The 27,100-nt window shown below is 38.1% G+C and overlaps 1 protein-coding gene across 8 annotated transcripts in view; it reads right to left on the reverse strand.

Annotated features, from left to right (window-relative positions):
- Positions 1–7,020: 7,020 nt before the first annotated feature.
- The window catches only part of pfkpa (phosphofructokinase, platelet a), a 37,373-nt gene continuing 17,293 nt past the window's right edge, over positions 7,021–27,100 (reverse strand). For 2 of the 8 annotated variants that reach the window (XM_041814537.1, XM_041814539.1), the window contains exons 11-23: positions 25,886–25,950; positions 25,503–25,572; positions 23,910–24,056; positions 20,680–20,750; positions 19,545–19,632; positions 14,499–14,651; positions 12,307–12,471; positions 12,061–12,122; positions 10,760–10,871; positions 9,155–9,254; positions 8,797–8,802; positions 8,143–8,248; positions 7,021–7,796 (exon numbers count right to left, since the gene is read on the reverse strand). In XM_041814537.1, coding sequence (XP_041670471.1) covers positions 7,640–7,796; positions 8,143–8,248; positions 8,797–8,802; positions 9,155–9,254; positions 10,760–10,871; positions 12,061–12,122; positions 12,307–12,471; positions 14,499–14,651; positions 19,545–19,632; positions 20,680–20,750; positions 23,910–24,056; positions 25,503–25,572; positions 25,886–25,950 — 1,302 coding nt within the window. In that variant the 3' untranslated portion in view covers positions 7,021–7,639. Of the gene's footprint in view, positions 7,797–8,142; positions 8,249–8,796; positions 8,803–9,154; positions 9,255–10,759; positions 10,872–12,060; positions 12,123–12,306; positions 12,472–14,498; positions 14,652–18,049; positions 18,203–19,544; positions 19,633–20,679; positions 20,751–23,909; positions 24,057–25,502; positions 25,573–25,885; positions 25,951–27,100 lie in introns of those variants that run through there. The other 6 variants (XM_041814541.1, XM_041814542.1, XM_041814540.1 and 3 more) reach the window with 4 other exon arrangements.

Genomic DNA, 27,100 nt, shown 5'->3' on the forward strand with positions numbered 1-27,100 from the left:
ATAACAATGTATGACCAATTATGGTCACTTGTATTTCCAAAAAGATCAAGACAGTGGCCATCAGAAAGTCCTAAAAGGTCCTAGAAGTAGTTAGAAATCTCCACAAAGTAAGCATCCACTGATAAGACAGTGGCAGATAAACTCGTACCAACAATTTCAAAAACAGTCTGGCTGCGGACAGTACATCTCTGATGGTCACTTTCACAGAAGTCCATCTGAGACACTGTATATCTCAGAATGGAAATAAGCGCTAAAACTTAAGAAATAAAAATAGGATTATTCTGTTTAGAGTTAGGGTTAAGGTTAGGATACTGAACGTTAAAAGTAGTGCTTTTGATTAAAAAAATTAAGTTAATCACATCACTATGGTGTGATTAATTGTAATTAATCACAGCTTTTCTTTAGTTTTAGTAATTTTTAGATATTTAAACGTTCCTATTATCAAGTTTTTATTTTTATCATTTGGACTTTATGTACAGCACTTTGAAAGTGCTTTTATTTATTAAAAGTCAAAAACCTGACCTGTAACACCTTATTCCAAAGCATTTAGTAAAGCAGAGTAAACAGTCTGCTTACAGGAAAAAAGCTTGTCCTCCATGAAAACATTCTAATGCAGCCACTGTAGCTTACATAGCTACATAGCTGCATAAGTTAAATAGATAACCAAGCTATGTAGCTAATGGAGCTGTGTAGCCAACAGAGCTCACAAAACAGTTACATTGCTACGTTATCTTTGTAGTTAGGTTATCTTTAGCTATGTTTGTTAAAGTTAAGGTTGCTAAAGCTAACTTAGCTGCATTGGCTTATATAGTGATGTTGATTAAGTAGTTAGCATTGCTGTGTTAGCTCTAGCTAAAACTAAGAAAGCTAAAAAAGCTAAAGTTAGCCACCGTTCTTCTATCTACTTCTAAAGCAGGTCTTTACATGATTTAATCCCAGATTAGACCTCCAACCTTTTTCTGTTTTATTTATGAAATCATTAGCCTTCTAGTATAATTGCTTAAATCCTATTTTAAGGTTTTTTAAGAAATTAAGGCACAAGAATCAGTAGCATTAAGAGAGTATAGGTAGGCAGATATCAAAATTTAGCCAAAAAATGACAGGCAATTATGCTATGATGCTAACGAAATGTTTCTGTTGGTAATGTTTGCAATGTGGTTATTAATTAATGTAACTGCCAGACTATTTTTATGAATATTTAAAATAAAAAATCTAAAATGTTGTACAGGCAAGTTGCGGCACACCTGTCTTTGATATACAACATCTCAGATTAAGGTCCGTCAGAAATGTACGGTCTGCAGCCAGACCCCTCTCAAAATTTTAAAGGGTCTGTGTCTGCAGCGTCCATCAGGTTTTGCTCCTACCATCAGGGTGCACCCTTGCCAGCTGGGTCCACCTCTGAAGCAGAGCAGAGCGCCGCACAGCCCAGTGAAGCTAAATCATGAGATCACAAGTTCACATGGGATTAAAGAAAACAACACACAAACAGCATGCTACTTAGCATGTCTGAGGTTGATTTGCAGTTCATTTGCTTCCTGCTTTCATGTGATGAAGTAATGGGTTAAATGATGGCAGCCTGTAGTGTTTAATTTTGAAATTGACTGGATGCTCTGTTCATTTTGGTGTCTGACTTCCTGTTTGGTTCAATCTGCTCTGTCCGGCTTGATGAGTGCTGGCAGCGGCTCCATTGAAAATAGATTTGGCACATCTCTAGCAGATCAGATCAGATCTGAGTGAGCTGTGATTTGGTGGTTGCTGTTAAACACAGAGCCAGACTAAGAAGAGCGTAGTTAGCTGTAGAGTGTGTGGCATAGATGAGATGCTGCTCAGACAAACCCTGTGGAAATTGTGGGATGGTCTCATCTTATCCTGTTTTAACTCCAAAAAGCAAAAAGAAAACACTGATGTCAAAATTAGAAATCAGTTTTTTAATCTCAGTATTACTCCGTGAAAATGATGCAGTTTGAGATGGAAGTATGCAGAGTTTATTCAGGTTGCCTTCACTAGTTTTTATAGCAGCTAGAAATCCTAACCACGGTGGTTCATTAGTGGAGAAAATTGGACTGTATGGAGCTGCATGTGAGTGAGAGAGAATGTGCTTTTAATCTAAAAAGGTCAATGTGCACAGGCTATTTTGGAGATTCACTGCGAGCTTATAATTGGGGCCTTGTCTGAAGACAATGTAGAATTAAATGAAGACAAAGTTACCGAGTGTGCGGTTGGCCTTTGATGAGAATCGGGGAGTGAGGACCCTTCATTTGCAACCTTTAATCAGTCCAATGAGATCAGACTCGCATGTGATTCTGAAGAAAAAGAGGTGGGGGGAGAAATGAAATGGTAATTAGTATTGATTATCTATGGGCATGTGACCCCGCCGTCTCCTCTTGCATTCTTAAATCAACCCAAATTATTGGATTTACTAATTTCATGCTCAGAGTAGAAGTAGTAGGGAACAGGAAAATGCCTCCACAGTGAACCAGGTGCTGATTGAGGTCCAAGGAAATTAGAGCGGTGGGAGGGGAGGCGTCTGTGAGCAGCGGCATGGGTGTTAGGCTGAATTAACCACACTGCTTTAAGTTAAGGATGATAATTATTCCAGGAGGCTCTGTGGGGAGTAAAGGTGATTCAGGTAGCTTTTTCTTCAAATTACATTTCACGTCAGTGCACTGTAGCTAAGCAATGTCTCATCCCGGTCATATATGCATGTAATTACTCGCAGTACAGACAGAAAAAGGTCCATTTAAGCAGGGAAAGCAGCCCAATTACATGTACACACAATTAATACACCCATGGGAAATTGAAATTTTCTTTCAAATGATAAGATTAATTCCTAATTATGGTAGCAGACTCACATGCACGTCCACACAAGGCCTCACACAGTTAATCTACTTTAGTAGATTTAAGCCACCATATAGTGCTATTGTGAGGAGCAGGAGTGGACAGAGCTGATGGAGGGAATCGTGTCATAATGCACCCAATGAACCCAGCTGGAGAGAGGAGACAGTGCTCTGCCGCCATCTGCTGGATGTCAGAGAGAGCGCAGACATCACATCCAACAGTGAAGAGTGTAGGAGTTGGTCTAAAGCTACATTATTTATGAAGTCTTACAGTATTTATTATATATTACATTATGGGACTCATTAAACAGAAAAACAGAGGAAATGACCTTTGTCTTTGGAGTATTTTAGTCTGGCAATCTGATATGGTCTCTGAACCATTTTCTGAAAGAAAATCATTTGAAGACAGCAGTGTTAATTTTGGCAGCTATTTTTAATTTTAGTCTTTAAATGAAATGCATTTTAGTTTTAGACACATTTTAGTAATTTCTACCCTTTTTAATTTTAGTCTAGTTTTGGTCAATGAAAAGTCTGAACATTTTAGTCTAGTCCATAAAAAGTCCTTACATTTTAGTCTCTACTTTTAGTCAAAGCATTTATTTTCTTGCTTAAATCTGGTACCAAATCATGGTAGTGTGTTGTAATATCACCAGAAATATCACCAATTCTGAATGTCCTACAAAAACTGCATTGCAATTTAGTCTAGTTTTAGTCATCTTGACTGAAACCAAACTTAGTTTCTGTTAGTTTTAGTCATCACAGAGCTATTTTTGTTAGTCTTAGTCCAGTTTTTGTCATGGAAAGAAAGGCTGTCGATGAATAGTTTTAGTCATAGTTTTGGTCGACGAAATGAACACTGAAAGACAGATCTACAAGAACTTTTGCTTGTACTTTATCCTCCGGGATGTGGTCTACTGTATCACAGTGGTACAAACTTTTTGTCAAACACAAATTAATGCCCTTTACTAACACTTTTCAAAATGTATCTAAGACTTGTACAAAAAATAGCACAGAAAAAGTAACTGCAACATCAAGCTGAGAGCGCCACTCTGAGGGCTCATCTCCAATGTCCAGTTCTGAGCCATATTTAACTTTGCTTAAAATAACAGCAAAAATCACCTCAGACTGATTGGATATGGCATAAGGAATGATCTGGCTCGTACAGGTGAAACCAAGGGTGAGATCTGACTCATCATATTTTCTTGTCTTCTGTTTAGTAATTGTGATGTTTGGAGTAGAGTCATTGTTCGTCCTACATTTACTTGTAAAGTCCTCTCACAGAATGTACCACGCTTTGGCAGCAGTGCTTAAGTGTTGTTCAATGACTTTATTAAGTCTAGACAAACTCCAATTTCTGGCCCCCATGGGTCCCACTTTGGGAATTACTGGTCTATTGCGATATATATTTAACCATCTCCTATTTTCTTCCTTTATGTAACTGGCCCATTAATATGTGACTTTATGCAAGTTTCACTTTATATAATCTACTCTTTTTATTATCATTAAATAAATACAGCATTATGGATTTAAATTGCAAGATCCTACTACAGCAGACCCAAGTTGTAAAACATTCAGTGCTTTTATACTTTCTGAACTGTGTTTTTAATACACTCCAGGGGTTTTATGAGTAATATTGTCTAAAAGTAAACATCTTTTTTATAACACATGGTGTAAACCAGGATTTTCTAACTACACAGTGTGTGTGTGGGGGAGTTTACATTTGTTGACTGTAGATGCCGGGGAATTATCGTGGTCCATCACAACAAAGCGGCACGAAATGTGAAATACAGCAACAAAACATCAGCTTCTAGTAACAGTTCATGCTTGCTGTATCTGTCCCTGACCTAACATCCTAACATCCTAACATCCTGCATTTCCACAGCAATGATGAGCATTCTGTCAAGACTCACGACAACCATAGAAATTAAGAATATCTCTGGCCTTTAAATCCATTTGAGAACATAAAAATACAATGGGTTTAGTCCATTTTTATTTAATTATAACATTTGGTTGCAAAAATGTCTAATGTAGCTTAACTGTAGTTAGTTTATGTCTCTTTGATGCTTGTCTCTTTGTAGTAAGGTTTTTATTTCCCCTACTGATTCATTTTTGGGCTTATCGTTCCTTTTATAGTGATGACAGTGGATAGAGTCACAAAAAAGGATGAGAGAGTGTGGAATGACAAGCAGAAAAGGAGCAACAGGTCACACTCAAAGCTGAGTCACCCGCTTAGTGTGCGACCTACCAGCCAAGCAATCTCTGTCCTCCTATTCAGTTTACTCAGAGTTGTCCATGTCATTTGATTTTCGTGTAGCATTACCTGTTGTCTCGTTACTTATCTGACACCAGCAGTCACAGCAAACAGGTTCTGGCACAGAGGCCCACTAAGTCTATGGGGCCTATGAGTTTGTACTGGGACTCTGCCTTGAGGGTAATTGGCTCTTTCACTAGTGAAAAACAGTTGGTATGTAATGACAGATCTACCAGTGGGTGTTGTTTAAACATCTGGTGTAGAATAGCTATGAAAAAACTGAACCATGTGCAGTAAAACAGACATACACTAGGATAACAAATATTTTCAGAGTGTCTTGGCTTTAAATTATGGTTTTAACATTTAGCTGCTGTTCCGCATATTTTACACGATACCCTATTGCTAAGGTCTCCCTCTCTTTCAATCTTTCCCATTTTCTCTTGTGCACTTTTGCCAGTTTCACGTGTAATGTCTTTACCAGGAGTAGTTCTCTTTTTGGGGCTAAGTGGAAGTTCAAGCTGGAAGATTGTTTCTACTCATTCATATCTTTCCCTTCTTCCCTTCTAACCCTAACCCTTTCTCACTCTGGTGATCAGCTGATTATGGCCGTTCACTCTCTTAAGTAGTCAGCTGATCGGATTTTGCCACAACATTGTTTAACCAATCATCATGCACCTGCCGTATGTGAATCTGTCATTCTCTCTTTCACAGTTAGTCCGACAGTTCAGTGTGGAAGCTGCAGCCCTCCTCCACCCCAGCCACCTCCATTCAGTTCATCAGTATCTAGTCAAGATCTTCAGGTCTTCCGCTCGTCTCATCCTTGCATGACTGGACCCTGGATCTGTTGACTGTGGCATTGCTGTTTAGGTTGTGTTGGCTTTGTGGTAAGGTAGTCAAGATAATGATGCCTCTATGTTGGCACGGTGGGTGGTGAGAGCTGGCATGGAGAAGGGTGGCTCTGGGATGTTGGAGACCACCGTTCTGCCCTCTGGAGGAGTCTTGGGATTAACTGAATGCAACACCGGCGAGGAGGGTTCCCACTTGACCCTGGCGGAAGTGCTTTTGCTACCCATTGGTCAGCACGGTTGACTTGTAGAGGCAAATAGTAATGGATTAGAGATTTCTCAACTGAGTGCAGATCATTTTTTGTAGGACACAAGTATCTTGTGTTTAATTAGAAAGATTTATATCATGTTGTTCCTGACTCCAAAGCAAATCTCACTCACAATTTTTCCACAACTTCATTGGGATCAGTTAATTTGATTGTAACTAACTTGAGCTTCAACTGATTGCTCCAAAATAGTGTGAAAGAATAAATATTTGCAAGTATTTATCATTCACATAAATCACTTTTTTTTATACGTTAGTTAATTCAAACTTTTGCTATGTGTTTAACGCAAATGCTCATGCTGTAATAATGACGAAATTTGCAATAAATTGATCAGCCCTACAGTCAAGGACACCAAGATGTGCATGTTTTTATCACCTCTGTTACTATTATTTTGTTTTTACTGATCTCTCCTGTTGGCATCTTTTCCTCTGCTGTCTGAATTTTCTTGACCTGTCTCTGTTTGGCCCAATCATTGCTGTAAATGCTGTTGTAAGAGTGTATTTATTATGCCCACTAAGACTGTGCTGACTTTCTGTTAAAGTCCCTTTAGGACATGTTTCTCAATGTCTAATCAAAATAAAGCTATTATTTTTATTATTATTTAATACCTGAAGTTTAATTTATGAGAGCTTTATGAGAGTGTGAATGTTTCCCTCTTTGTAAATATTATAGAGCACAAATATAGGGCCTTGGAAACTTGGCTTGAAATATACACATGCATAAACTGTCTGAGAGAAAGGACATCACTGATCTTAGAGGAGAGCAAAAGAGCAAACTAGATGATTAGGGGTTAAACAAATCCAGTGACACTATTTATGGGGGTACACTTCTCAAGTTTGGTTTTATTCTGTGGGAAACATAAGTCTCTTAGACATCTAACATGTTGGTGCAATATGACAGACAGCTACTTAGTACAGCAGTGCCTACACTTAATTATAATATATCCATGTTTACAAGCAAAATAAACAAAGTTAAAAAGATAAATATTAGTTTCCGTGTAAAGCACAGCAGCAGTAGAACTGTATTGCATCAGTCTCACATAAATATGCTGAACCTCACACTGGTTCTAGGCAGAAACACACACTGGTTTTACAGCAGATGCAGTGTCTATTCTGTCCTCGTGCAGCTCTGAGCTCAGAGCTCGCCTAAGCAACCAGAGACAGAGAAAAGTGCAATTTTAAAAACAACAGTGACACTAAAACATCCAGGGCGACAAGGACACACAGAGAGGATGTGTTTGTGTGTTTGATATTGGAAACACTGCAGAGGCTACGTTATGGTCATGATTCTGTCAGACAAAACAAAGAGGAGTGGCGCTGAAGGAGAAGACACGATAGAGAGTGAACACAGATTGTTGTTACTGGAGCTCAGGTTGGCGCCTCACAGACCTTCAGTTTTACACACAGACTGGACTTTACAGGCCACCATATGCAACGGCCTTTACATGGCTACTGAAGCATCTGACTCTTTGGGCCGGCTGTGTACAACATGCTCCAGTTGTCCAGAGTCTGACACGTCGTAGCTGGTCTTGTATTTCGCCAGGATCTTCATGAGAGGACGCAACTTCAGCCACCACTGTTCCTTGGGGATCCTGTGACTGCAGAGAGACAAGGGAATCTCAGAACTATGGTTATGATGTGTTTGAAGCTCTAAAATTGCAGGACTGGTATGGCCTGGGACCAAGTGTTAATGTGTATAAAGTGTTATTATATAAGAGGTTATCTGAGGAATCTGCCATGCGTGCAATTTATGTAATGATGTGACTAAGGGTCACAGAAGTATGGCTCTAAATCACGTGTACTCCCAAAGTCATACCAGTCCCATGCTAACAAGTTTTATTATAATGTTTACTTAAGATTATCACACTTGGAGCACATATATTCTGATAAGGGGAGCACTGAGGAGATTTAAAAATAATTATAGTCATGCTCTGTGATACATACACAAAATCAGTCTGCTCTTTTAGTTGCACGACAGGCTGGAAGACGAGAGCTCGGCGGCGCATCCCCAGCAGACAACAGGAGTCCTCGGTGTTCGCAAACACACGACCTGCGTGGAAAGACGTCAGCAGTCAGAGGTGGAAACACAGGAACTCACTTTGACAGTCCTGTCTTTTTGGATGCAAACATAAAGTTACACAGAACAGACATTCTGCAGTGGGAGTAGGAGGATGGCGACCTTTCACTTTGAGGATTGTTAAGAAACTTTCTCTATGGATCTACAGGAGGGTGGTGCAACTGATACGGAGAAAAAATAATGAACAAAATACAAAATAGTTGTGACAGCAGAAAGGAAACAAAGCACCACAGACAAAGAAATGTGGGAGAAAAGCAGGAAATAAATAAAGTGTGGGTTATTCCTTCAGCCAGTGCTCAAATATTTCCAAACAATTCTAATATATTTATGAACTTGAAATATTGGAGCATGGTGATAAATATGCCATAATGAGCATACAGTACGGTTACTTTAACCAAAAGGTGCTGAGACAGGCTATGTCTCTACAGGAAATGGCAGAAGAGTGGCAAACAAAGACAGGGACATGGAGCTAAATAAAAGATGTAGATGGTCATGGAGCCAGCGTGAAAAAAGGGATTTACCTTCATCTTATGTCATCCATGTGTTTGGGAAGTAGACATAAAAAAACACAGAGTTTTCACTTTAATTGTAGTGCTTTCAACACATGCAGTGTGGTTTAAAGAGAGGCTTATGCTCAGAAGTATCACACAGTTGTTAGTATTATCTGTCAAGAACACTTGTGAATTTGTTGTTAAATCTTTTGCCGTCTAATGTACATGATCAATAAAATATTATCTTGGAGGGAATAAAAAAAATCCATTTAAGTGCCAGTCAGAGTGACTCCATGACAGATCTGCTTCACAATGGTCACACCTCTGCAGGAAGGGAGGATAAACTACCACAGGCTCTGACATTAACAGGTTTTAAAATTAGGCTTACCCTGCCTGAACGTCTCAGTCAGCTTCTTGGTCACCCACTGCATCGCTTTGGCTGAGATCTTGGTCCCAAAGTTACGGTCAAATGGAGATGGTGCTCCTCCCTTAAACAACAATTAATATGTAATTCCACAATATAAAAGAACAAGTGGATGGTCAGAACATGGTTTGTTTTAAACATGTAAATCTTAAATTGAGTATTTTCTCTCATTTGTGATCACTGACCTAGTCGCAATTTATTTTGCTTGTTTCAGAACATTTGTATTGTATTTGTTTATTTATGTCCATGTTGTTTGCATAAACATGTTGCTCATGTTTATTAGAGTAAGTTTACTTCATGAGATGATGTTGGTGCAAAGATGTTCCAGCACCACAAATGTTCATCATTTGTGAAATCTATGGCTCTCATTCAAAAGATCCAATTCACTCAGGATATTATTCTCATAATATTTTATTCAAAGCACACCAATGCTGTTGTTAAGCCCAAGGAAATTAACTTTTCTCTTAAATCTGCCTGGAAAAACAGGGGGCAGATGAGTATCCACTTATACTGATGCCCACACTCTTCAGATCTGATATCATCTTCACAGTATATAATGCAATTTCCCTCCTAGTGTTAGCAGACAAGGGCAGGTCAACCAGATAAAAATACTCCTATCACCATTCAGCTCAACACCTCCAGCTCGTCTGCTCACATCTAGAAAAATGTAACGTCCTTGGACTGATTCAATCCTTGAATGGTAATAAAGAAGCTATTGATATCTACTTGCATCTATATGATGGTATTGGGTTACAAAATAGCTGATTTTTGTTGGTAGAAATTCTGACTGCACATGGGGTTTGTGACTTCAACACTTAAAGCAAAACACAGGGGTCTTATTTTTTTTTTTATAAATGGCCTTTTTTGCAAAAAAAAAAAAAAAAAAAAATACTGCCTATAACCTAGTCTTTATGCAGCACTGAAAAAAGCAAATGCCATCAGATTAGCTGCGCAGTGTTTTGCAGCTTGCGGATGCTTTGAAAAATGCATTTTTTCTCTTTGGTTTTGCAGCTGAAAAGCCAATCCTTTAGTGAATTACTCCTATGTCTGGTGGAAATGCTTTTACTTTTTCCCCTATTTTCTCTTTCAGAGATGTAACATTCACAGTCGTGAAACAGGAAACAATAAGATGAATATTCTTAAGATTTAAACACAGAGCCACTGGGACACCACATCCAGCTCTACTTCTTTTCATTCATATTTAAAAAGATGAATTTCTTGAAGTTGTTAAAGCAGTTGTTCTAAGTTTAGAAGTCTTAAAATCACAAAACTTTTATTAAATGCTTTTTTGTGTCCCATTACTCACTGCAAACACAACCCAATCTCCCCTCTGGGATCATCAAAGATTTGTTTGATCCGGTTTTATCTGCGATAATCTCAAGACACACAGACAAAATACAACAAAGCCCTTACATGTAAAATGGGGTTATGCATATTTATGACACAAATATAGAAAATAGTTTATTAAATCTTCCTCAGTCTGGACAAATTGATACCCCTGACACTGCTACAGATGGAACATCCTCCATTTAGACACTGTGTAATGGTAAAGAGCAGGTCTGTGAATACCTGCTGCATGTGTCCCAGCACGTTCTTCCTGCAGTCAAACACTCCCCTCCCCTCTTCAGAGTACAGCTGGTAGATAAAGTCTGTGGTGTAGTTTTCATTACTGTTTTCATTCCTAAACACATGAACAAAGAAAAAGAAAATTATTGGAATTTTTGTGTACATAATCTTTTGAGTACATAAGCTCTGATGTTTTGTTTAGGTGAAACTAAGATTATAGATGTACCACAAAATATTGCCTGTTAAACTCATGATATCAGCACTGGATCTGTTTACTAGCCCTGCAGATAAATGCTGTTTTTACCACACAGATGTTATTGCTGGCTATTTTGGGGTCTTAATGACTAATATGCACAGAAAGTTTTGGATTTGTGTCAGCAAAACACTTTAGCTGGCAGCAATGAAAGAAGTTGTAATGGTTGCAGTGTTAATAATGTTATCCAAGCAATGTTCCTGAACAAAGTCTGTCTACTTAAAGTTGTTGTTTTGGTCACTGACAGACTCACATTGTTATTCTAAGTGTCTGGTAACATAACAGAAAGGTTCCCTATGGAAAAAGACCTTTCTAATAGCGAGTGAGATGCATTTTTAGCCTCATTCTTCAGAGCCACTAGACTCTATTGCCAAAAACGTTGATTTACATCAACGAACACTGAAGTTTGTGGTTTATGATTGGTACAATTTCATCATTTTATGATTCATATAATGAAAGCTTTGGAAGAGATCTGATGTCATGGTGGTAAGTTGGTGACAAGTGTGTGTAGTCACTTTTTATTCTAGTTTCCCTGCCTTTGTTTAAAAAAAAGATTTGCCCAATAAAGGCATAGTACCAAAACATTTCAATCAAATTACATTTTTGAAAATAAAAATAATAATAATAAATAATAAATTTTAAAAAAGTTAAAAAAAAAAAAAAGGAAATCCATTTCATCAGACATCATAACACAAACTTGTCTTAGTGGAAATGTTGTGATCAGCTTTAAATCCTATCTCAACTTGTTATAAAAATATTGTGTCGGATGCAAAGAACCTATTCAAAAAACAAGGTCACACAGCTGTAAAATCAAAGTAACCATACAGGGAAGCACCAGACTAATGACTCTGTGGTTGAGGTAAAATACACTTTTTCCTTAATGGAGTCTGGTGCTTTGGAAGACAGAGAAGTAATGGTTGCTAGGGCTTAAAAAATGTCTCAACTTTAATAAAAAGTGTTATTTAGACTGTCCACAAACCAGGCAATAGAAAACAACAGAATTAGCCTTTGATTGTGTCAGTGAGTGTCTGAACAAGGATCAGCGTTTTACCTCAGAACAAGACCTCTTTGAATGCTGGTCTTCATTTTCTCTGTCAAGTGTTCAACATTTGCCTGTGAGAATCAACAGTCTGTGTGAGAATTTGACCAGTACATGGCATTACTGAAGCAATCACAGAAATAAGCTTAAGTGCCCTCTAGTGGATGTATACAGGGAATAAAGGTTCAGGCTTTGGAGGTGAGTCCATGGATAAATCTGACGACTTGAATGTTAACTCAGAGCTGCTTTAAAACTCGCCTGCAGGTCTCTGATGTCAAATGACTCCTCATAGATGTACGCAGCGTCAGCTCCAGCTGCGAGTCCTCCCACACTGGCCAGGTATCCACAGTACCCTCCCATCGTCTCAATGATGAACACACGTCTCTTTGTCCCGCTGGCGGACTGCTTAATGCGGTCACAGGTCTGAGTAAGAGCTCACCGCGTTAGTACACATCAAGTGGTTGACACAAGATAGTATGTTTACACAGAGAATCTGAGATTAACCCTGAGTAAATGTCGTTGTCAAGTCATGTTGTTAATATGGAGTCATAGAAGTGCCATGAAAAGATTTATCTGTAATGACATCATAAATAACAAATAAATGTGGTAAATCTAGATTAATACAAGATAAAAGAGGCCTAAAATACACAGTTTAAGCAGAAAGATTTGACAAAAACTTACAATTGTATATTTGCCCTATGACCAATTAGAAAAGTACATTAATAGGGAAGATATTATAAAAAAACAAACCAAACCTTTTATGAAAATGCATTTCATAAATCTAAGTAGATTAATTATCAGTGCATAAAATCACTAATTTATTACAATAACAAATCAGACAAATAGATTTAAACAAATAGTTACATGAATGAAATTTAAATATATATCTAAATATATTTTACGATTTCCTATGGTCTTTAGTTTTATTTACCATATTGCCTGAATTTACTCTATATTCCAAATAGTTTGTTTTTATATATTGCTGGCATCGGGCCAAACCGTTGTAGTTACATTTTTCATTATTTGTTTTACTTTAAAAAAAAATAGTGCTACTGGTAACTATTTACATCAGTCAGTGGGTTTTAACCAATTTTAAATCAATGAAAAGTCTCAAATTGATCCTGATTATCACCATTAAGCACTGTTTTCTTTCCCTGAAGGTTGTGATTTGGAGATAATGGTTTTACCTGATGGCAGCAATATTTATCTTCTGTATATTCCTCTTTACATTCAAAATCATAATAACTTTATCAATATTGCACTTTTCTTGCATCACAGTAAACCCATTTTTGGCACTTCTATGACTCAGCAGATTGAAGGCCATTTATAAAGTTTGATATAAATAAAAAAGGAAAAAATACAGAATTTAACAGCATCTCAAAGCCAGCATGCTTGTATCTCTATCAGCACAAGATTCAACCTGCTTTATGTGAACAATACAAGGCTAAAATGCTGTTTTCCCTGGTTGGACTGGAGTCCTGCATGAGGTTACAAGAGCACATCAGATATTAAACTTTGTTACAGTTTGACACAGTGGTGAAATCATGCCAAAATCAATATTTCTTAGTGATAAATTGTTCAACTCTATTTTGGCATTCAAGTATTAGTACATGATGTCAGTAAAAGAAGAGTTTTGGATACATTACAGTGACTTAGCATTGTATCTTGATAATTTTAGGAAGCTTTTAAGGAAAGACCTGTCAAAACCAAGACTGCAGAGGCAGGAGTATTCTGACTGCAAGTCTCTTGTAGATAAAGCTCATACACTTTACATAAAGACAGATGTCATGTCATCCCCATTAACTGGTGGACAACCATTTTTAAGTTTAACAATTTGGTTGTTGCCATATTATTTTTTTAGAGCTTTGACTATATGTTGGACTGAAGGATTGGAAGCTGTTTTCATATTGCACTGTTATCACTGGCCTAAATCAGACATCATTTATCGTTTTTTGACCCAAAAAGGGACCCTACTTTGCAAAATGAAAGTCACACTTTACTGAAGAACACCCAAAACTAGAAAGTGAGCCCATGAACTCATCAGGTAAATTATATGAAAGTTAACAAATGCTCATTTTGTAATGACCTCTGTGCAGTCAGACTAATTTTGTAACCAATGGAAAGGGCCCCTGCAGGCCATTTAAGATAACGCAGTTTTGAGGCACATTTCTCATAGTGCCCAAATCCCTAAAAACAATGATGCCCTTCTCATGTTGTAAAGATGTTTATATTTCAGTCCATATAATATTTGACACTGATGTAAAGGTTAGATATGAAGACCATGTTAATGCTCACATATCAGTTAAAACTCATGCATACATTTAAGGCCTACTTCTTTCTGGACTCTCATATTTTTGAGTACAAGCACTAGAACTTTAACTCTTCATGATGTGTTTTTGCATCTTTTCAAAGAGGGATGAACAAAGCTGTAGACAATTCGACTGCCTTACCTCTACGATGGCATTGAGGGCCGTGTCAGCCCCGATACTTAGATCTGTGCCCGGCACATTGTTACTTATGGTGGCAGGCAGCATACACATCGGGATGCAAAGCTCTTCATAGGTAGCACGAGCCTCATACAGCTGCAGCAGACTCTCTAATGCCTGAAGCGGCAGTATATGAAAATGCATTAGAGCCACAGAAGGCCAGGCCACTGAGAGAGAGACGTGAATCTCTCTCAGTTTGCTAGAGCGTATCCTGCCATTCCGGCTCTTTCCGTGTGATAGCGGCAATGGCTTCCCTTTGGCAGAGAGTACGAGAGGGCGAATGAGCAAAAAGTGACATGGAAAAGAGTGTGAAGGAGGAGGAAAACAGGACACTGATAGAGTGGCTGAGTTCAGCCACAAGTGGAGGAGACAAAGAGAAATAATGACAGAAAGAACAGAGGGAAAAGGCAAAGATGTGACGGATAGAGATGGCACAGCGAGCTGTGTGTTTGTGAGCCTCAGCGGCAAAATGCAGTGACGCTGCATAGACAACACATGTTGACTGGTCATATATGCTGTGGAAGGTTTAATGCAGGCGAGACAAGCACTGATCAAGTCTGCATACAAAGGAAGAGGATGAGGGATGATGATGATGGCAGAAAGCCAAGATTAAGGCTCAGATATATTCTCTTAATAGTTAAATTAGTTCCTTGGATTAACTTGGGAGTTAGGGGTTATTTTGATTAATGTTTGTTTAAAACTAGGCCTTATTTTGACTGAAGATACAGAAGTTTGTAATGTCACCAGTAGAGGCACACTAAAAGGGCTGTAATGACTGCACTGTAAATGTTCCCAGTCAAAGAAAGTCCACTGTTAGTAGTTCTGTCCTTCAGGATTAAGACCTTTATTGTAAGTATCAGATGTTTTCTAAAGGCAGCCAACAGAGACAGAACACAAACACAAATAAACCCTAAAAACTAACTGATGAAGGTAGACGTAACATTCTGGTATGATCTTAAAAACACATTACAGGCATAATATCTCGCTGCCGTCTTGAGATTTCCCATATTTTTTTAATGTTTCTGGTGTGATTCTTGTTCCCTTTGTCATTGTGTTCTGTCTTGTGTGAAGCACTGTGAATTGCCTTGTTGCTGAAATGTGCTACACAAATAAAACTGCCTTGTCTAATTCCAATGAAATCCAGTGTATAAGTGCACTTTTAATACCTATTTTTTAATCTAAAAAGTTAGCTGTGGCTCATATTCCGATGTGACTTGTACACCGACATAAAGTGTTGAGACATGTAAAGTCATTACAGCTTACATGACAAGAATTCTTCCTCATTCACTGTGCATTGCATGCAGCTGCGTCGGCTTCACTGTTAAAAAAGTGCTAATGGCACAGACACCACCGGCAGGGACTGGCTGCATATTAACTAGTTTCTCTCATCTCTAGATCATAACCATGCATTTAAAGCAAACGGGAAGTATAGTGTTAAGAACATAAACGTGTGGCCTACTGGTTCGACTGAGAGCACTCCTCAGCAGAGACAACAGGTGACAGTTGGAGGAGAGCAGATCGACTTGTGGGCTCTGAGTCTGTCTCAGCACAACAGGTTGATAGCTCAACTACCATATTATAGCAAGTAGATGCGCAAAGTCAATACAGCAAAAACTAAAAGAGATGGTAACACAGCTGCACAGAAACTGCGTGTCGTGGACTTTGCCAAATTATATGGAACTTGTCCCCCAACAGGACAGTGTAAACCTTTTTCCCTTTTGGGAGATCTCAAAAACAGATTGTGGCCTATATACCAGCTGATATACTTATATTCCACATTCTATGGTACCTTATAGGGCTGACCAATTTAGGAAATAATCTAATTACGATTATCTTTTCCAATATTGTGATGGCGATTATTTTTTAAGTTCCACAACTTATGTATTTTCAACAAACACGAGCAGTAAATCCTTCTATATTTAACCACCAGAACATTAAATAAAGTAGGGCTGAATGACTTTGAAAAAACCTCTAATTGCAATTATCTTGACTCATATTGCAAATTGAGTATGAATTGTTGTATTGAAAGGAATGATCATTTTCATGCCATTCTTATTTTAATTCAAAAAAACTTTAAAAAAAAAAAAAAAAAAAAAGGAGGATTTTTACAAACTATTCTAAAAAAAAAAAAAAGAACACTTAGATGTTTGCATGATGGGTGGAACATATCTCTGCTGCATTACATTTTTTTATTAAACTGGTATTTTAATACGCTTTTCATTTAAAAAGAATATTGCACCTTTTGCAATTTGAAAATTGCAGTTAGACATATTTTGATTTAATCTAAAATTTGATTAATTGCCCAGCCCAGTACTTTACAATCTCATTTCTCAGCTATTTATCTTCATTAGGAGTACTTTTCTCATGTTAATATATGGCTATTGATTTGTCTTTATTTAAATGGTATTGTATATTTGTATTGTATATAATCAGTATATTTTCTTTTTTACCTTTATATATTTTAAATTGTTATGCTTGCTTTCTGTACAAAATAAATTGCAATGCTTCAATGTCCCTGCTGGAATTACTGAAGCATTTCTGATTCTGACTGAAGTCCTCTGTTTTTGAAGGTTTATTCGCATTTAAGTCTTGTGGAGGAGAAGAGAGGAATAAGAAGAAAAAAGGTCTTCATCCTAATAGATGATCTATCTCTGTAGGGATCTTAGTAATGTTGTAAAACACTTAAAATAGCAATCTGAGCTTGTGGGTTGAAATCAAATCACTTTGAGTATCACTGGATTGGGCACACTTGATCCCAAGGATTCCACTACAATCATAATGCCCATCTCTTTGCTGCTGTCTTAAAAAAAGAAAATCCTGAGCCATAGAAATTAGTTGCCATCTTTTGGTAATTTAGACTTTAAAGTATGTTAAAAAGCAACTACTGCTTAAAAAATGCAGGTTACACTATTAAATCAAGCTTATTTTTGTTAATATGAAGGTTTATACACAACAGCCAAATATATCACTCACACAGAGCATCAAATTAATTAGTATTTCTGTGTTAAGTTATCCTGTTAGTAGCTCCATTATTAAGTTAAGGAGATTCAGTGCATGTTAATTTTCTACATGATGTTAGCTCGTGTCTGTAGCTGTATGTGCAAGCTTAATATACAACATCAGAACTGCATGCTGTCAACCACTCATCCTCATGTTAATGATGTGGGCAGATACAAACACACAGTCAGGGAGAAGTTAGGGCAGGCAGAGCAAACATGGCGGTCACAGCACTCGTGCAGCTCACAGCATGCCTCCATGTTGTCGCTCACTTACCTGAGAGGGAAGGGAGGGACGGTACTCTGACGTAGAGCTATACCATTACAGAGTTTTCTGTATGGCTGAATTTTAATTTGTTTTTGTTGAGCTCAAGATGACTGAGTGAGCGATGTCTCCCTTCGTGAAACATGATTGGCTGGCTTGTTATAGAGCTCAACCATGTTTGAGTGTATCTGTGAGTGCTTTATATCAGTGTTGGTGCTGCTAGGATCTACTCTGGTACCAGCCCCATCACTTACAGTAGTGATGGCGTTCAGAGCCGTGTCTGCGCCAATGCTGAGGTCTGAGCCCGGCACATTGTTGGAGACAGTGGCTGGGACCATAACCATGGGCACACAGAACTCGTCATATTTCCCGCGCGCCGTTAACAATTCCAGCAGTGACAGGAAGGCCTGCAGGGCAGAGCCAAGGGCTTTAGTGTCTGTAAGGGTGGAGTGTTTTTGATGTGGGTTTGGTTGAGAGGTGCTACTTGCCACAAAGGAGGGGAGAGACAAAAGTGAAGGGTGCCAAGGGAAGGAGCCAGGTCTATCACAACGGACAGCAGCGAAACAGACAGATACCACTCCACATTGTTCAACATTATTTCACTCTCTCTCTCTCACACACACTCACACACATTAATACAACAGTTTACTTGCATACATCACAGGAAAAAAAAGCCGGTGAGAAGCTAAACGGGATTGCGTGAAATGGTTGGAAAAAAGCAGGTGATCTCTGTTACCAAATTATCACATTATTACTCAATCCTTTTAAACATTAACTTTTCATTTAAATAAATCAAATGTTTTAAGTCTTGTGATTATGATTCTCTTTAGAAATGCTAGATGCTCTCAAAATCAAACCAAATATTTACTTTCATTCAAGTTTTTCTTATGTATGTCAGACAAATGACAAGAGCATGATTATGTGCATGGCTATGCATGAAGTACGGAAGTCCTGAGAAGCCAATGAGAAAAACTAAATTCTGATGACCCACTTTCTAAGCCTTATCTCAATTCTTTTCTATTCTGTCTGTCTCTCCTTATCTTTGTTCCTCATTTGCTTTTTTTCTAATCTTTGAAAGAGGTGAAAGATAAACTTCAGACAACAATAAAAAGGCTGTTAAAAAGGTTCAACAAGATAATTTCTCTAAAGAACTTGAATAAAACCTTCAACTACTTAATCTTTTATTCTATATTTTTCATCTTCAAGGAAATCAACATTTCCATTTGTTATATTTCTAAAGTCACCGCTAAAAAGAACAGTCTAAAAAAACAGAGGTAAAAAAAAAAAAAAAAAAGAAATATTTTTGAGAGAACCTTTTAAAAATCATGCTTCTATTTAAGAAAGAAAAAAGAGAAATTTCTTGTTTAAAATCACCTGTTAAGATTCAATCAGACTTAGACCATGACCCAACAGATTTTTTTCTCACTTGCCACTTTGGTCTTCCGTACTAAGCCAATATGATGGTGGTCTGAAGTCAGACGGGGTAAGAATGAAGGAATGAAGCCAATCACAGTGTTTAATATTATATACTGCAGAATACATCAAAAGATCAGTCAATGAAATAAGCATACATGAACTATCTTTAATATGTGAAGCAAAATTACACTTTTATCTTTAAAATAGATACACTTTAGCAGAACTACTTAACTGTGATTAATTTTCAAAATAAGAGCTAGAAAGTTTATGCCATTCAAAGATGAGTATGTAGCCTCATTAGCAAAATTAGGAAGAAAATGGTTTTAAACATACCTCAAATCCACCAATAACTAGCAGTGCATTAATGTTGTGCTTTCTCATCTGCTCAGCAATTTTCTCAACATGCTTTGCAGGAAGTGTTCTGGAGGAAGAAGAGGGGACAGAACAGAATTATAATTTGTAAATACATATATACATTGCTACAATTAAAAGTGTGGTTGTAATGAAATGAGGCATGTCTTATTTGTTAAAGGGGCTCAGTGAGCCTCTTAGCTCAGTACAAGAATCCTCAAGACTCTTATCTCACTTCATCTGGCTAGTTGCTATGAGGCCTGCAGGACTGAGTAATTTGCCATATAAATCCCCTCCATGCCAGGAAAATCAGTTAAATTGTATAAAAACATATTTCATTTTAAATGTAGAGAGCGTACTCAATGTGTGTATGATTTTCAGATGATAGTTATTACATACAGATCCATTTAGAGCTGTAAAGTACTTACTTTCCTCCATTCCCATTCATTCCTCACAGTGGTCCCCCACAACTTTCCCTGATAAAGACCACTGGACTAAAACACTGCCAGTATTAAAATGTTTTAATGATTAAGGCTCAGTCCCATTTCCAATATTTATCCCTATCCTTTGTTTCTATTTGCCCCTTTGCCCTTTGAAATAGAGTTACAAGGAGTAGTGATGAAATGTCCCACTATGAAATGGAAAAACTCTTCAAGACCCTGATTGTTTATCAGAAGTTGGCATGAACATACACTGACCTGTCAGTGTGACAGGATTCTTGGAGCTTTCCCAAAACAATCAGTTTGGAGTGTGTGTCTGGGAAAACTTTATCTAAAGGGGCATGTACCCTGAACACTTCACCATATTCCCTCATTCTAGCAAGAAAAAGGCCATCCTAACTCTTGATATAAACACACAAATTACATGGATAGGGCTAAGTGGTAATTGCATGTGGTACTGGAACAGAGCCAAAGTGTGCAGGCCTTTCTTCTTTTCCTGCTGCTGTTTTTGGTTGCCCTGTACATAACCAATGTCTATTTAACCACCTTCCTAACAGTTTTACCTGCCATCGCCATCAGTTCAGGGAAGACTTAATAATTATTTTAAAAATATCATGCATTCATTTTTCATGCTTATCAGTAACTGTTAAATCACACAAGGCAGATCTAGACTTCACCTTTTGGTTCCCAACAGAGATCCACCTTGTCCTGTCCATCCTCCAACATCAGCCCACTTAATCTCCTTTATCTGAGAAGAAAAAAACACATGCACATAAATACTTCTGTGTAAACAAACACAAGAGCTTAGATTGCATCTCTGGTTTTGTTGGTTCATTCATGTGACACCAAAACACACCCTGAACCTCCTGCAGTGGCAGAATTTCATATCTGACACATCGTTCTTGGGTCAGAGCCTGTTAGCAGGAGGGTTAATTTTCTGGACACACTCTCTTACAATAACTTGACTAAAGAAAACTCAGAGATGTGTAGCTGAGAGTCCCAGAGCACTGAAGTATAGAAATCCATTACTCCTGCTGCTCTAATCTTCTCAGGGTCAGTTGGCGCAGCCTGAATTCAGCCGACCGGGCTCACAGGGTGTTTTACTAACCAGTGATGTTGGAGACATTTTGATAAAGAGAAATGGTCTGAGTTTTTTTAAGTGCTGTTCTCTGAATGAGGGGATTTAAGGTGTTCTGTGGAAAAAGGTCAGATGAGGATATGGGAGAGGAAACCAGTTTAACCAGTTTGTCATGGAGGAGGCAAACAGCTCATATTTCTGAACAGAACATGCTTCATGCTTTTAGCACTTGGACATTTATTGTTTAGTTCTACTTTTTATTCAAAACAGAGCACAAGTTTCACATTAGGTTCAGACCAGGATCTTCCTATAGCTTATAGCTGAAAGGTTTACCATGGTCTGTATGTTCTACTGCACTCTTTTGATTAAAAACGGTACCACAGTTACTTTGACCAAAAGACCAAAGGAGTGACGGTCAATGAAGGAGACTGGTTTATATTAATCAGGACAGATTATCTCCTGAGTTTGCCTGACCCTAGTACTTGTGTCTGCGTCTCTTAGGAAATTAATTTCTCCTGTCATTTATTAGAGCATTGAAGTGATACACTTAGTTCTGTTTATCTTTTTAGATAATTATGTAGTATATTTGATGAAAAAATTTTTATTATAAAAATGAAACCTTCCTTAATCTCAGACAAAGGCACACAAAAGCAGTCTTTTTTCAATCCCACAAATGCAAAGCTGAAAAACATTTTTACTGGCTATAATGTGAGCTTGTTTGGCAATTAAACTAAGTTAAGCTCTATACATTTAATGAGAAAGCAACCTGTGGAAGGGTCTTAGTCTGTTTAAATGGAAATAAGGCATACTTTAAATCAGTGCTTCTCAAACGTTTTTGGTCATTCCCCACTTTGAACAAGGGGGAATTTTCAAGCCCCACCTGCCCTGATCACCCCAAATACACATTTTTAAATTTATTGAACTAACACCAAGTAATGTAGGAGGCCATTTGTGCCTGACAGATAACTGATGTAGCCTTTACCATGCATTGTTCCTGCTGTCGATACTCAGTGAGTTTTCTTTAGATATCTAGTGGCTTGGTGACGTGACTGGGTTGTGTTGTCTCCAGGTGTCTCCTCAATTTGTAGGGCCTCATGCCGTCTGCTACTAACGGTTTCAGACACAGAACACACATGGGTCTCTCCTCTGCCCCCACCACTGCTACTGTGAATCTAAAACCTAGACAACTCTTGTCATATTTTCTTTTTGGTTGGCTTTTTGGTTGACTTGACCCGTCTGTCTTGTGTGTGTGTGTGTGTGTGTGTTTGTGATGCCGCTGGCTCGCCAACCTTGGTGGTCTGTGTCACAAATCTACCCATATTGTTCAGAGTAGCCTGTTGCCGTGTTTTGTGAAAGTTTGTTTTGTTCCGCTGCAATTAACATGCCAACATCAATCATTAGTTTTGCACTTTAGTTCCAGGTTAGATTTTTCTCTCGGTTGCCTATCAAATGCTGTTTGATAATTTATTGTTCTTTTAATTTCAGCTACATGTAGGCTATTGTGTGTGGGTCTTTTGTTCCGAGTGAATGATCTTTATTGTCAAGAAAGAAAGGCGCATTAAATTGAATATTTCCACCCGTGTGTCGCGCCCCACCTGTCATGTCTCCATTCCCCACCAGTGGGGCACGCCCCACACTTTGAGAAGCACTGCTTTAAATCAATGATCAATGCAGAATACAGAAGACTGACAGCACCAGGGATACCTCCAACATGGCTAATGCTGCTACCAATTCAGACAATGCACACTCTGAACATTTGAAGGAGTCTGATAATCAAGTCAGTAGCAATTCCATCGCATAAAATGTCATGATTTTATGCAGATTGTGCCCCTCTGGTCTGAGAAGTCACATCAACAAAACATTTTCACAAGTTGAAAACATCTGGCCAGTTCTTGGAAATACCTGCAAATGAATGATGACAATGAACAGCTAAAATGAGCAAATTAATTTTGATTTTTTTTTAAATTATTATTATTTTGGATTATGAACATGAAGTTCTTTAGTAATGGGAACTGAACTACACTTCAGAAAACTCTTAATAGCTTGTGCACCACTGTGTATAAAACTAAAGAGCTACTGTCTTACTATTATTGTTTAAATGTTAGGGTTATACAGAAAATTACTCTTTGTTCTCTCATACCACTGTTTGACTGTTCACTCCTAATCATATACTTTTATCTTTCCAATAATAGGGGTTTCAGAAATAACATGTTTTTAAAAGTAGCTATCACTTAATATGTTAGTTGCTTCTTGACTGGCTCTCAAACAATGATGTATGAATCTTGAACTGGATTCTATAAATAAAACATCAAAACCTTACAAATGACGGGATTATTGGGAGGTTCAAAAAAGGCCTAGTGGTTAGGTTGTGCCCCATGTATGTGGGCAAGTCCAGCCTGTGACTCCTTTTCCCTACTCTCTCATTCCTGTTTCTGAGTCTATCTACTGTCCTCCTCTATATATCTTTTAAAAAAAAATCAAGTTGAAGTGGTTATCTCTGGTTAAAAACACACATGCCATTTTGAAATCAGTGTTTTTACTGTGACTGAGTGCATGTTAACCAGACTTGTGGATTATGTAAGAGCAAAATACAGTTCTAATACTTTGGCTCTAGTGTTTTGGTTTGGGAGGTTTAAGGGAAAAGTCACAACCTTTTAATACCCGCACAGAGAGTTGTCTTTCTCTCTGAGCTCAACACTCACACACCCATTCACTGTATGGAGAAAAATAAAGCTTGACTGACCTGCTCTGCATAATTATGGCTACAAAGGCTGTGACTACAAGAGGGATATAGCACAGTGTACCTGTATGGCAGGCAAAAGTACCCACCTGCCCTTTGTAGAATCCCTCAAACCCATCGCTGACAGCAAACATCTTGTGCCCCTCAGAGATTCCCACCCTGACGGCTGATCGAACGGCAGCATTCATCCCCGCAGCAGGGGCGCCGACGTTCAACACAGCCACGTTGAAGTTGCTCTGAGGGGATAAAAAGACATGACAAGTGACTTTAGGTGTCTAATAATCACAGTGAAAATAGAGTCAATGTTGCAGCTGTTGTTGTAGGACAGTTGATCAAGCTCTGCAAGAAGAATCAATAAATACTTTCTGGTCTGCTCTCAGCTTCATGCTGGGCCTACAGTGGTCATTACCACAGATGCAGGGGGAGCAGAACCCTGAGGCAAGCTCCGCAGCATGAAGTCTGTCTGCCGTGCTGTATCTACACTTCACTGATCTTCAATCTGAGCTGCCTCAGCAGCAGGCTGTCACAGCTCCTGGCAAGGTTGAACAAGTCATCCCTCAGCAGGGGGCCAGGTGTCATCTGATATTAGTGCACAGCAGAGCAGTGTATACTGAGCCGCATGTGAAACCTTTCTACAGTGAATAAAAGTCAACATACAGCAGGTAGGAGCTGTTTGTCTTTATTCTATGTCTACATTTACTGTCTGAACTAAAACCCTACGTCTTTGTATGTGTAAACACGCTTGGCAATAAAACATGGTTCTGATTCTGCTGAAAGGGGAATTTTGCCTTTCTCTTAAGGTTTAAGGTTTAATTTATTTAACAGGACAGTGCGCAGTGTCACTGATTATTTACACCAGATTTAGCATCAAGCTAATCTCCATCTGTAAATTCTTGCAATTCAGACCCTACTAAACCTATAATTTATTCAAACTGCAAAAAGTAGGTCAAATAAAAGGCTTCCTTCCCCAAACTGCCACAAACTGGCTAAAATATTTATTCAAAGTGTTGAACAACATTATCAATACAAAAAGAGCTTGTTGAACTAGTTGTGTAAGAGTAACATTAGAAACTGTTCATCATCCTCTCCAGACTCCACTGACAAAAACTTTCACATTGCATTTTCTTTTAAAGATGGGGAATGAAGCAATAAAATGGCTATTTCAGGTGTCCAAAAATGCGTCTTAATCATAAGCAAGAAGGATCTTTTTGATAATGCCAGAAACTTAATATAGTACTGTAGGTCTTTCTATGGCAAAAAAGTATGTTTAAAAACACTTTCAGCAAAAAAGACTACAAAATATTAAACAACAGTGTCCAGATTTTAACATATAAGCTTTTCAAAGGGAAGATATTACTAGCATCATAACTAATCAATGCTCTCTCTCTCAACACATTTAAAGTACAATGTTTTCAAGGAAAAAGCCTTATTTGCCTCTGAAAATAGCAGCAGCATCATGACTGTTTGCAGCAGCTGAGTCACTATTTGCAGGCAGGTCCTAAGAACAGGGTAATAAAAAATTAAACATCTCTATGTCTTTGGGAGGCAAACTCATTGACCTAAAACAACCTGCTCTCCAGGCATGGGGGAGGCTGCTACTGTGTAAAAAAATAAACCCTGCACTGTCACTGTCAGAAGTGCCAAAGGGAATGTGGGCTCAAATACATAATGTGGTGACTCACAGTCGGCAGCTCAGACTCTGGTTTACGATGAGCCAGCAGTTTGTATGTCTTCAGGTTGTTTTCAAAACTCCTGCAATAAAAATAGCACATGCAGACATGTAAGAACAATAACATGGCACACTTCTACTGCCACACAAATTAAAGGTCAATGCTGACGGCTGTATGTCTAAACAGTACTATTATCGTTATTTACAACTGAATGTTTACTGTGTCCAGTGTGTAAATTACAGACTGATTGTGTTCTAACACATTACCATGATCCACCTTTTGCAACGACAACATTTGTTAACCTGCATACAGTCAGTAATATCTAACTGACACCATGTTTAGTTCTGTGGTGGTAGTATTATATGACACTGGTCACAGCTGGCAGTCGGTCATACCTGCCCCGAAGCTTTACAGCATCTTCAAACCGTTTCTCATCCATGGCTTTCTGGACCTCTTGAGTCTAAGGAAGAAAGGAAAGTATGTTTTACTGTTCAGTGTGGCATTTTGAGCAAAGCAACAAAACAGCTGTTTTAAAGAAAAACTTGTTTAGCAATGCAGTTAACGCAGAAATTCAATCAAATGTTTTAGAAAAAAAAAGAAAAAACTCAAAAGAAAAGCATTTTATTTATGCATGTCTAAAAGATCTTTTGAAGTCTGGATACTTTAACCCTCTGAGCCCTGTGCTATTTTTTTAACCATTGTGTCTCCTCTGGACTTTTTGTCTAAAAAGCTTGTAAACCTTCAACCCTTTAGTGCACATTCAAGCTCTAAATGCCCTTTTTTTTTCAGTACAATCTGAGCTTTAAGAACATGTGTGCCGCAGTAATGCCACTTTAATATTGAAAAAGTAATGGGACTGTAAATATTTGTATGTATTACACACAGTAAATACTAATGACTAGGGGATTTTTTTTGGAACAAACTTGTTCTCCCATCACTGTGGGACCAAAAAGTTTTAAAAAAATAATCATTATGTGACCGACACCAGTGGTTCTCAAGTGGTTGGGTCACAGGACCAACCATCAACTCCTCAAGGAGAATTGCGACCCAAATTTTGGAGACTTTTTTGGTCGATCAGATGTATTTAAATAAAAAATAGTAGGGCTTGGGTTTAAGACAGTACAAAAGGTGTAACAAAAACAATGAAACAGAACAAAACATGCATGTTTTATTGGAGTCTCATAGAAATTTTGGTGCAATTTTTTGCCCAGGCACACATCCACGACCCACTGAAAACGGCTTTGCGACCCACTTTTGGGTCCTGACCCACCAGTTGAGAACCACTCACCTAGATGCTACAAAATATTCACATTTAAGAAAAGTCTTTGCGTTTTTGGGAATTTGAGTCATTATTCAAAGCACTTCCTGTCTTCAGTGACTCGGAGAGCCTCATAATTGCCTGTCTTTCTCTTTATTGAGTCATTCAGCCTCTCTTCTCCAGTTTCTTAATCTGTGTACATGTGCTGTTTGTCAAAGGATGACATGACAACCTAACAGCCTGCCATTGGTTGTCACAGCCTGACACAATGCATTCTGGGATACAAATAAGCCAATATGGTGACAGCATTAGCTGCTAACTACAGGAACGATCAAAAAATTGATAATAAATG

Source organism: Cheilinus undulatus, linkage group 19, assembly GCF_018320785.1.
Source record: "Cheilinus undulatus linkage group 19, ASM1832078v1, whole genome shotgun sequence".
Taxonomy (NCBI): Eukaryota; Metazoa; Chordata; class Actinopteri; order Labriformes; family Labridae; genus Cheilinus; species Cheilinus undulatus.